This window comes from Aotus nancymaae, unplaced genomic scaffold (assembly GCF_030222135.1).
Source record: "Aotus nancymaae isolate 86718 unplaced genomic scaffold, 86718_ANA_hifiasm-v0.15.2.pri h1tg000004l, whole genome shotgun sequence".
In the NCBI taxonomy this organism is placed as follows: Eukaryota; Metazoa; Chordata; class Mammalia; order Primates; family Aotidae; genus Aotus; species Aotus nancymaae.
The window spans coordinates 19042829-19054886 of NW_026988415.1; the positions used below are offsets into that span (position 1 = coordinate 19042829).

Here is a 12058-nt window from a genome sequence, read left to right on the forward strand (position 1 = left end):
GTTTCCTTTCCTGGGCTCTAGCAGGGACGCTTCTCTGTCCAATGCCCACCCGGAGCTGGGAGGAGGAGCCTGCGTAGTTTGCGTGTGAAAAGACTGGGGGTAGCGGGCCGGTGCTTGCGGTGTTTGACCCGTCGGTCGTGCGTGAGTGGAAAGGGAAGGAGGAGGTCCCGAATAGCGGTCGCCGAAATGTTCCGGTGCGGAAGCCTGGCGGCAGGTGGTTTGAAGCAGAAGCTGGTGCCCTTGGTGCGGACCGTGTGCGTCCGAAGCCCGAGGCAGAGGAACCGGCTCCCAGGTGACTGACTGACCCATTCTGGGCAACCTCCAAGTCCAAGGGCCTGGCGCTTTAGGCTCCCTGTGCCTTGCAGCCCTCTGCCCCCGCCCCCCCCGCGAGAAACTTAACACACAGTCACGTGAATTCCAAATTGGCAGGACCCGAACCCTGAGTCGTGCAAGCGGAGGAATTGGCTCAGCCATGCCGACCTGACCTTCAAGAGATTTGAACCCGGTAGTCGGCCTGAGGCCTTTTCCCGGGAACGTTCGCTGTTCAGGGATCCCAGAACAACTGGCCGTTGCCGCCTCCCCGCCATCCCCGCCCCCACCCCCACCCCCCTTTTTAGAGCAATGAGGTCAAGTAGACTTTGTCATTTCCCGATTGAGACTTTAAACAGGACGTTTAAGCCCTACGCCTAAGTTTCTTGTGTAAATGAGGGTATTATCTGCTCAGCCTTCCAAACCACAGATGAGATCCATGGATTTCAATGCCCAGTGAAGCAGAAATGGTGCAGGGCAAGTAAGGAGTCGGTCGATTGTGCCTCAGACACCTAGAGAATTGGCCCAGAATTAACTGGAGATGCCTGAGCCGAGTAATTCTTGGTGGTCTTTTAAGGCTTCAAAGAAACAGTTTGCAGAATACATTGTATTTGTCCTTCATTACATTGTTTCATCAAATTTTAGACCTGGAAGGGTTTTGTGGTAAAGTTCAACCCACTCATTTTATAGATAATAAACTGAGGCATAGAGGTGAAATTACTTGCCAAAGGTCCTATAGTTAATTAATAGGCAGACCTAAGGATAGTAGTTTGCTAGCCTGTAGGTCCTTAATCCCTTTGCTGCAACTCCATTCTGCTTCCTAAAGTTGACCTCAAAAAGTTAAGGATGAATTCAGGTCTCTTCCCAGTAATTAGCCCATTGTCCATCAGATATCCGTGAATTTATCTGAGCATGGCTTGAGCCTGCTTATTTTCGATCTGCATTACTTCATGGGGGCAATGAATGATCCACCTGTAGGAGATGCTTTAAAAAAAATCAGTAATCTTTAAATGTCCACCCCCAAGGTATTTGCATTTGCAATGTCATAAGTTATCCTTGAGGCTTTTACAATACAGAAACACCTGGGTGCTTTCAAAATAAAAAGTGGAAATATTTTCCATGGGTTTTTAGGGTCTTTGGAAATGTGCATTTGAAAGTTTTTCCAGTTGCTATGCACAATGAAAATGTTTCCTGATATGTGTATTTGAGTTATGTCCTGGGACATATTGCCCTTGGAACTTGAAACCTCTGCTTAGCTTATAAAGGAATGCCTTATCAATGGATTTCATCTTCGTGGGTTCTGTGCATTGAAATGATGATGCTTTGTGCTTGTTGCACAGAAATTTACACAAAAATTCAGGTAACCCAAATTTTTTCATCCACACTGGCCTTTCTTTCAAACTTTGAGTACTTGTTTTGCTTAAGTCTCACAACGTTTACCAGCATTCTAAAGTCTGACCCAAAGTTCTCATTAATTAAATGTGCATTTGCAAAGTTAAGTTGATTTATTAGACATTGGAATATGGTTGGTGATGTTAGAACTACTGAAAGATACAGACTCAAATGGTTTTTTCCACTGCATGTCTTTGTTTGAAGGCAGTCTACTGTAGAATATATTCTGACTTCCTGACATATCCATCCATCTCTTTGCATACACTTACTCTTTGTCCTTTGGCTGTGCACCAAAGTATGACATCATCTAGCTTTAAAAATGGGTGAGGATAGTGTTACAATTTCAAAAAGAATTTATGATACTCTCATTTTAGGAATTAACTCTGTTTTGTGGCTTGATTACTAATTGCTTTTAATCTGATTTCTTTTTCACATAGTAACATCTACCATGTGTTTTGCACAGGTGGAAAAGAGCCATGTTCATTTATACACCATTTCTCCCTCCTCCTTACCTTTAAACTTTTTTTTTTTTTGAGTCGGAGTCTCGCTCTGTTGCCCAGGCTGAAGTACAGTGGTGCGGTCTTGGCTCACTGCAACCCCCGCCTGCCGGGTTCAAGCAGTTCTGCCTCAGCCCCCCGAGTAGCTGGGACTATAGGTGTGTGCCGCCATGCCTGGCTAATTTTTTGTATTTTTAGTAGAGACGGAGTTTCACCATGCTGACCAGGCTGGTCTCGAACTCCTGACCTCATGATCTGCCTGCCTCGGCCTCCCAAACCTTTAAACTTTAAACCTGCCTTCCAACTATCTCATCGACATTTGTCACCATTGTCAGGTTCATTTCCATTATATGTTGCATTCTGCCTTAAAACCATGATAGCTGCTATTTGTTTATTTACTTTATTTATTTGGATGCTCTGCCTCCTTCCAGAAGTGATTGAAGATAACTCATAGACATCATCTGTGTCTGCATTCAGACACAGAGGAGCAGATAGGTTAGATAATAGGTGTTTTCTGTTCTGTAATATTTTGTTTGGTCACCAAACATAGTGCTGCCCATGTTATCAAACTGATCACCGACTCCCTCACTTTAGGTTCAAATGTCTGAACATTTTTCTCTATTTGGAATCCTTCTCACCTCTTTAAAAAGGAAACTGAACTCTTTGTGGGCAAGGATCTTGGCTTCCTGGACACTGCCAAATGAGACTTCTTTTTGAAGCCTAAAAGATGAGTCTTCCCCTGTTCTTTCTGCTGAGACAAGGCTTTGCAGAAGAAATTCTTTGGGAAGTCAGCCCTTTCTGTAACCAGTTAATAAGTTAGATTTTCTGGAAATTTTCTTAACTTTTTGAGGGAGTTACTACATGTCTTAGTTTTCTTCTAGATGATGTTTCCAAAAGTTGCCTGGTCATGTGAATCGAGTAGAGGACCAATTCCTAACCTTTTCCAGGAGAGAGTCCTGGGAATCTGTATTTTAACAAGCCCCTTGACATTCATATGATCAGGCAAGTTTCATAAATACTATTTTGGATGAGTAGTGACTCTTCCCCTTCTGTTTCACTGACCTAAGGGTTAAAAAACCAAACTGAGCAATCTGGAGTCTCTTGTGATTTGTATGAAGCCCATTTTCTCATATTCAGATGGTAGCAGCCATTCTCCTAAACTGAACACTACCTGAAGACATGGATTATGTCCTGTTTGTTTTTGTGTCCTTAGCATCTTGAACCATCTCTGGCACATGGCAGTTTCTCATGACTGAACCCTAGTACAGCACTGTGAAGGGCTTAACTTTGCAGAAGAGAGATTTTATTTTCTGTTATCTAAATAATTTTTCCTGGCTGGGCACAGTGGCTCACGCCTGTAATCCCAGCACTTTGGGAGGCTGAGGCAGGTGGATCATGAGGTCAGGAGTTCGAGACCAGCCTGGCCAAGATGGTGAAACCCCATCTCTGCTAAAAATAGAAAAATTAGCCAGACGTGGTAGCGGGTGCCTGTAATCCCAGCTAGGAATTGCTTGAACCCAAGAGGCGGAGGTTGCAGTGAGCCAAGATTGTGCCACTGCACTCCAGCCTGGGCGACAGAGGGAGACTGTGTCTCAAAAAAATTTTTTTTTCCTTGTTTGTCTTTCATCAGAATGGTTCACGCTGTACTATAGTTATTACTATATTTCTTCTAAAATTTCAGCAAGGGTTGATACTAAAAAATTTAAAAAGGCTGATAAGCTTAAAAGGTTGTTGGATTCCTTGTAAAGAATCATTTAGCTACAATGGACAGACTATCTAGCCTTGTCCTGTGTTTTATCCATGTTGGAAAAATCAGTTTGACACTCAGGAAACAAGTCTCGAGAACATACAGATCTCTTAGTCATTTGGGTCCCTGGGTGCTTCAGTTGTGAGGATGTGTTTTTGGAAAAGGCCTCTTGAGTGTATGGAAAAACAGGAGATCACAAAACCTACAGAAATGAACTTGCTGCTTTAGATGCTGTTCTAATGCTAGTCTGTGGTGTTTGAGGTTACTCATTTATGATTAAGCAACCTGAAATAAATCAAATCTGGCTAAAATTTTTTTTTTAGCTCTAAGTTTATTATTTTATTTTATTTATTTTTAAGTAGAGATGGGTTTTCACCATGTTGGCCAGGCTGGTCTCAAACTCCTGGCCTCAAGTGGTCCACCCACCTTGACCTCCCAAGGTGCTGGGATTACAGTTGCGAGCCACTGCGCCTGGCCTGGCTAAGATTTCTTTGCATAGAATTCTTTAAAATGTTCAGTCAGCTGGGCATGGTGGTGCATGCCTGTAGTCCCAGCTACTCTGGAGGCTAAGGTGGAAGGATCACTTGAGCCCAGGAGTTTGAGTCCAGCCTGGGCAACATAACAATAACCTTTCACTTAAAAAAAATTTTTTTTTTGAGATGGAGTTCTTGCTATGTTGGCAGGAAGGAGTGCAGTGGCGCAATCTCGGCTCACTGCAACCTCTGCCTGCTGGGTTCAAGCAATTCTCCTGCCTCAGCCTCCCGAGTAGCTGGGACTGTAGCTGTGCACCACTGTGCCCAGCTAATTTTTGTATTTTTAGTGGAGACGGGGTTTCACCATGTTGGCCAGAATGGTCTTGATCTCTTGATCTCGTGATCCACCTGCCTTGGCCTTCCAAAGTGCTGGGATTACAGCCATGAGCCACCATGCCCAGCCCAAAAAATTTTTGAATAGTCTAAAAATCTTCAGTCAATATCAATAGGATAGGGAAGACTTTCTATTTCCTTCCTTCATTCATTAATTCAACAAATATTTATTGAGCAAACACCTACTACGTGTAAGGTGCTGTTGCACAGATCAAACTGACTTCTCAAGAATGAAATCCTAAGTGTGAGGAAGAAATTGCACTGTATGTGTGGTCTCACTGCAGAAAACCTAAAATAAATAAACTTGTGCCATAATGAGGAGTCAAGGAATAAATTGGCTTTTCCATGTAAGTAAGACAAGTGAAAAGCCATGTTTCAGTCTCGATGTAAAATTTCCTAAAATTTTGAAGTTGTGGGAAGAAAGGTTTGGGAGGAATTTCATGGGGAAAAGAAAATGGGGGTGAGGGAATGTAAACAGACAATACTTAGTACCTTTTACAAAATTAAAGTCACTTTGTAGGTATATAAAAAGTTTTAAAAGTTGGTTTATTAATGATAGTAGTATATTACATTTCAAGCATTAGTTTAAATATTAACCAATTTGCTTTTTTAAAAGTCAATTTACTTTTCTAGCCTGGGCAATATGGTGAAACTCATATCTACAAAAAATAGAAAAATTAGCGAGGTGTTGGTGGCTCATGCCTGTAGTCCCAGCTACATGGGAGGCTGAGGCTGGAGAATCACTTGGTCCCAGGAAGCAGAGGTTGCAGTGACCCAAGATCGTGCCACTGCACTCCAGCCTGGGTGGCAGAGTGAGAACCTTTCTAAAAAAAAAAAAAAAGTCATTTTACTTTTAAATACCTTTTTTCTTTTCTTTTTTTTTTTTTTTTTGGCAAATTGAGACAAAAGCTGAACTTTCCCAAATCTACACTCTTAATATTATCAGTTTGTGAAAAGCAAGCAGAAACAGGATAAATACGAGTATGACATTTAAACAAATTTGTTATGTCTTTATTTAGGGTCTTCTGGAGGAATAAACAGAATTTAAAATATATATATATATTTAGTAAATGAACCAGGGTAGAGGTTGAGGACAAGCTGAATTCGTTGAACTAAATCACGTGGAACTTTTCCTAATCAGTTTTATTTTCTAAACTCTGAGAGTTACCACTTTCTACTTCTGACGGTTCATTGTTTTTTTTTTTTTTTTGGTTTTGTTTTTTTTTTTGTTTTTTGGGACAGAGTGTCACTCTGTTGTCAGGCTGGAGTGCAGTGGTGCAATCTCAGCTCCCTGCAACCTCCACCTCCCAGGTTCAAGTGATTCTCCAACCTCAGCCTCCCAAGTAGCTGGGACTACAGGCATGTGCCACCACGCCAGGCTAATTTTTTTGTATTTTTAGTAGAGACGGGATTTCACCCTGTTGACCAGGCTGGTCTCGAACTCCTGATCTCAGGTGATCCACCAGCCTTGGCCTCCCAAAGTGCTGGGATTACAGGCATGCGCCACCATAGCCTGGCTGGTTCATTGTTTTTATAAGCTTCTAAAAATCAAAAGCTTGCCCAGATTGAGATAAGCTTCTTCCCCGCTCACGTTTTTATTTTCATGATTTGTCATTTGTGGTGATGAAGAGTTCTAAAACCAGGTGAGAAATAAGAACAGTAAAGAAAAATACATTTCCTTTTCTAAGAGTATAAATCTAAAGTCTCTTATCTGTAATTCAGAAATTGAAATTGAAATTTTAGAATGACCAGAATTTAAGACTATCAAGTTTTTGTGATTCATTTGCCAGTAAAACCTGACCTGAACTGGAGAGAGGCTACTTTATGATATTTTTTAAAATCTCACTTAGCGTGATTGGTCATAGAAATATTAACATGTTTGACTATGGGTTGCTGCTCTTTACCTTGCTAGGTGTCACTATGTGGTATATGCCTCATATACTTAAGACCAAAGAATTCAAAGTTCCTTGTGTCCCCAGGATTTCAGATGAGAGACCGCAGATCCACACTGGACTTGATTTTGCCGTCTGTGCCCTAAAGTTGTGAAAGCAAGGGGGAAAGTTCCTTCTCTAATCTCTGCAAGTCTACATGGGATGTCACTACCAGTGTCCATTCTGTTTGTCTTCTTTTTTGAATGTATTTTCATTCTTGTTGCCCAGGCTGGAGTGCAATGGCACGATCTCAGCTCACCACAATCTCCGCTTCCTGGGTTTGAGCAATCCTCCTGCCTCAGCCTCCCAAATAGCTGGGATTATAGGCATGTGCCACCACATCCGGCTAATTTTGTATTTTTAGTAGAGACAGGGTTTCTCCATGTTGGTCAGGCTGGTCTCCAACTCCTGACCTCAGGTAGTTCACCTGCCTTGGCTTCCCAAAGTGCTGGGATTACAGGCGTGAGCCACTGTGCCCAGCCTGTTTGTCTTTTAAAGCCTAGACAGGACAGGGACATATGTAGCAGCTTCTAGACTAAGCTTGTCCAGCCTGCGGCCCAATATAAATTCATAAACTTTCTTAAAACACTATGAGATTTTTTGCGATTTATTTATTTATTTTAGCTTATCAGCTGTTGTTAGTGTATTTTATGTGTGGCCCAAGACAATTCTTCTTCCAGTGTGGCCCAGGGAAGCCAAAAGATTGGAGGCCCCTGCTGTTACTAACAGTTTGTTCTCAATGTGTGGTCCCCACGCTAACAGCAGCAGCAACAGCATCCCCTGGGAACCTGTTAGAAATGCACATTCTTCAGCCCCATCCCAGATCTATTGAATGAAAACCTCTGGGCCTGGGGCCTGGCCAGCTTTGTTTCACAAATCCTTCAGGGCATTTTGATACACTCTGAAGTTTGAGAACCACTGCTCTAGATTGGGGTCTGCAAACTACAGCCACAGGCCAAAGCCAGTCAGTCACCTGCTTTTGTATGCCCCAGGAGCCATAAATGGTCTTTACATTTTTTTAATGGCTGAGAAAAATAAAAAACAGACAATTTTGTGGCACATGAAAATTATATAAAATTTAAACTTCAGTGTCCATAAAGTTTTATTGGAACATGGCCACGTCTACTCATTTATGTATTGTCTCTGGCTGCTTTTATGCACCGTCAGCGGAACCGAGTAGTTGCAGCAGACACCAAATGGCCCGCAAAGCTGAAAATATTTACCATCTGGTTCTTTGCAGAAAAAATTTGCTGCTGTTGGTTGATAGTCAACAAACAGGAGGAATAATCACAGAGAAGGTACACTGATACCTTCCTTTATCTGAAAATGTCAGCGTCTCCCTAGAAAAAGAAATCTACAAAACTCTTATATTTCTATGTGTGGGTGCTGTTACGATCATCATATCATTACACAACTCTGCATAGTTTTACATCAAAATAACCTTTGTTTTATTTTGGAGGAGTAAGAGCCAAGGAGTTTCTGGAAACTTTAAATGTTGTCGTTCTAAAAAATATTTTATAGTCGAAAGTTTTTCGGTTCTTTGGGGGAGAAAAACTCATTTAATTTTTTTTTTTCTGATTTTCTTCTGAGCTTTAACATTTCTGTATTTCAGGACACATTACCTTTCACGCAAGACTGAACTGTGTCCTGGTTAGAGTGCATTGCATTTTATTTTATGCAAGATTTGAGCCATTTAGATTACTCCTTAAATGGTTGTTATAATGTCCCAGGTAGCCCATGGTTAACTTTGTATATCTGCCTATTCAGTCATCTCTCTGTGTTTACTTCATTTATGGCAAAGACATGAAGGGAGAGGTATTTGATGAATTGTTCATGTTTTTCGTGATCTTTTCTGGAAGCTCAAAATTTCCTTCAGCAACCTAAGGGTGGTCATTCAGCTGTCTGTAGTATTTATGTATGCAGTTTTGATGATGTTTTTCTTGATCATTTAACAGTGAGTATCTGGGCAATAAGTCTTGAACAGTGCATTGACGTTTAATCATAAATATGTATTAACTATTTTATTTTTGTATGTGTGTGTCTTAATAAATTATGTTTCTTAGGCAACTTGTTCCAGCGATGGCATGTTCCTCTAGAACTCCAGATGACAAGACAAATGGCTAGCTCTGGTGCATCAGGGGGCAAAATCGATAATTCTGTGTTAGTCCTTATTGTGGGCTTATCAACTATAGGAGCTGGTGCCTATGTAAGTAGAAAAGCAGCGTGTGTAAAGAAGCTGCCAAACAGCTCCCATTAATAGACTCAATACTACTATGCTTTAAAACTTTTGCAACTAATTCCCTTTTCTCCTTTTGGAAAAATTTTCAAAAAGCTTTCTCTTAAGTGCCTGCTGCCTAATATCTTATGGGAGCCAATTTGGGAATGACTGAAATTTAATCTCATGTTGATTGATGTCTGCTCTTTTCACTTGTCTTTTTCTTCTTCACTTGGAAGCCACTGTGTTTTCCTAGATTCAAGTAACCCACAAAATTGTACCTGTTTTCTTGGATGTCACACACTAACCTGTGAATAAAGTCAAAATCCATTGCAGCTCCTTAGCACAATATTTGATTTTGACCTAGTTGTCAAACATTTTATGTTTCCTCAGCTTGAGGTTCACATTTAAAAACAACATCCTTCAATGAAAAAATTAAGTGTTCCTAAAAAGAAAACTATCCCTGAATCTCATCCAAAGACTAAATTACAGAAGCAGGCCTAGTATCACTGATTTTAGAATGGAGTTTGTGTGAGGTGAGAAGTATGGCATTTAACTGCTACATAGTATTAGCACAATTATATCTCCTTAAATGAACTCTCATCAGCTTATCAGGTCACAGAGGAATTATTCTGTGGGTGGTTTTTTTTCCCTAACTTGGCAGGGTTTACTGTGACTAAGCAGATCCCTCCAAAGTTGGATCCTGTAAGGTTGAGTGAACCAACTTAGATAACACCTAGTAACACCCTTGATTGAAGGAAGCTGTTTGTTTTACTTATTAAGCCATTACAAGTTTAGGGTTTTTTCCTACATTGGTAAGACAGTGAATTTATCTTTGTTCCTTGGTCGATAGGTTAAAGAAAGGGAAAATTATTTGAAGCTACCTATATCCTCATACCTGACGTGACTCCCAAATGGACAAGAAAAGTAGATTGCTCTTGCCTATTGTGAGGCAAATCAGAGTAAGAAATAGGCGAGAACTGTCTGATAATGTGCTTTGATGAAATACACATTCTGCAATCCTGGAGCAGCATTTTTTTCTTTTTTAGCACAGGGTAACCAAAACTGCCTTTGTATTGAATGTTTCTTCATTAATACTTAGTGCTCTTTCTATTTCCTTTTGTTTCTCTCTTGGCCTTATCTTTACCTACAGTTGTGCAGTCTCATCACCTAGGATCCCCTTCTAGATCACTAGCGTCCACAGGTGCTTCTGGGAAAGATGGCAGCAGCCTAGTATACTTCTTAATTGTAGGAGCAACAGTCACTGGGGCAGGAGTTTATTATGTAAGATGCTTACACTAAAATATATTTTGGGGTAGGGTGGGTGAGACCATGGCACTAATGAACACTTGATACATCAGAATACAACCAAATATTCACAGCACGTGCTTTTTCTAGGTGTTCATTAAAGGGACATTGTCAGTCACTAGAGAGTCCTCCAATCTCATTCTTCAAACTGTTGAAGTCCTACCAGATATAATTAAAGCCACAAATCTAATGATCACAAATCCTCATCATCAACTCTTTCTTTAAAACTTTTGCCAATTTTATAATGATTTTGTATGATACCAAATTATATTGTGCTTTAGTGCTGCATACCTAACAAGACAGCCTCAGAGTAAATGATAAAGAAGCAAATAAAGGTAATGTGAATACCATCTATTCTTAATCATTTTAGGTAAAATGTAATTTTGTGTTTTGTGGGTAACAGCCGGTCTTTGACTGTGAAAAGGCATTTTATTGAATGCTTCTGAGGAGATCAAAAAAGCCATAGAAATTGCAGTATTTTCCCCATTCACCTACCCACCCACAGCCTCTATTTCAGAGTAAATTCATTTGGCAGTGTCCCTTTGTAATCTCTAATTTGGTCAAACTTGTGGCTGAAGCGGTACAAGCTAACACATTCATGTAGATTGCTTTCTTAAATGCCTCTCATTCATAATTCAGATGCTACCCTCTGAGCCTTACTTTTTCCATTTCATATCTCTCAACTTTTACCATCAGTTTCACCCCATTCATTCGAAAATAGATTTAAAGCCTTTGTGTTCAGTATGTTTGTAACAATTTAAACCTGATAAACTCCTGGTCTGTGTTGCTGTACCAGAGTTGGATGGCCTCCACAGAGTTGACCATGCAAATTCTGTTGATGCCAAGCTACAAGACAGGGCTGGTGACTGTTGCTTTCTCCTGCCTTAGAAATATCTAAGAAGCACAAGTTTCTCTCAAGTCATTCACTTAAATGCCTCATTGTACTCTGTGTTTATCCAACACTGGTAATAATAAAGCTACTGTATTATAAAGTGGTTCCAGGTTAAATGATAAGCTTTTGTCTACTTACAATTGTTACTGAACTGTTGTGAATAGTTTTGTTTTGGTTTTAAAATCCTTGAAAACTTGATCTGAAATGGCTTAGTTTTTTGTCCGAAATTGATGTTAGTCTCAAGAGAACAGTGAACTTAAAATCAGTGTTCAGATTTGATGAGATACAGCTATAAGTTGTTGAGTGTGTTTGCATTAGTTTCTTGGGCTGCCACAACAAAACACCACGGACTGAGTGGCTTAAACAACAGAAGTTTATTTTCTCATAGTTCGGAAGGCTGAAAAGGCTAAGATCAAGGTCAGACAGGGTTCAGTTTCTGGTGAGGGCTCTCTCCTTAGCTTTCAGACAGCCACCCTCTTACTGTGTCCTCACATGGTTTTGGGGGGTAGAGGGCGGAGAGGGAGAAAGAGTGAGCAAGGGAACTCTGGTGACTTCCCCTTTATATATGAGCACCAGTCCTTTCAGATTAGGGCCCCACCCTTAAGACTTCATTCAACCTTTATCACCTCCCTAAAACCCCATTGCCAAATACCATCACATAATGGGTTAAGGCTTCAATATAGGAATAGGAAGCATTTGGTCCATAACAGTGAACAGTGTTTCTTCATAACTTTTTTCTCTCATTTGAAGAAATGTTCCTAACTTAAGTATAAATATTACTTTGGCAATTCCTGTATTGGGAGCTCTTTACCTCCCTCCAAAAAGAAGGGAGTAAACTGTTGGCTTTTAAAAAATTTTTACCATGATCAGCAGTGAGAAATACATTTCTCTTATACCCCAT

General features: G+C 40.6%; 1 protein-coding gene across 4 annotated transcripts in view; it reads left to right on the plus strand.

Moving 5' to 3' along the window:
• The window catches only part of AIFM1 (apoptosis inducing factor mitochondria associated 1), a 37324-nt gene continuing 25266 nt past the window's right edge, over nucleotides 1–12058 (plus strand). Inside the window, exons 1-2 of one of the 4 annotated variants that reach the window (XM_012458742.2) lie at nucleotides 1–292; nucleotides 8806–8948. In XM_012458742.2, the coding sequence (XP_012314165.1) occupies nucleotides 187–292; nucleotides 8806–8948 (249 nt within the window). In that variant the 5' untranslated portion in view covers nucleotides 1–186. Of the gene's footprint in view, nucleotides 293–8805; nucleotides 8949–10110; nucleotides 10242–12058 lie in introns of all 4 variants that reach the window. The other 3 variants (XM_012458744.2, XM_012458743.3, XM_012458745.2) reach the window with 3 other exon arrangements.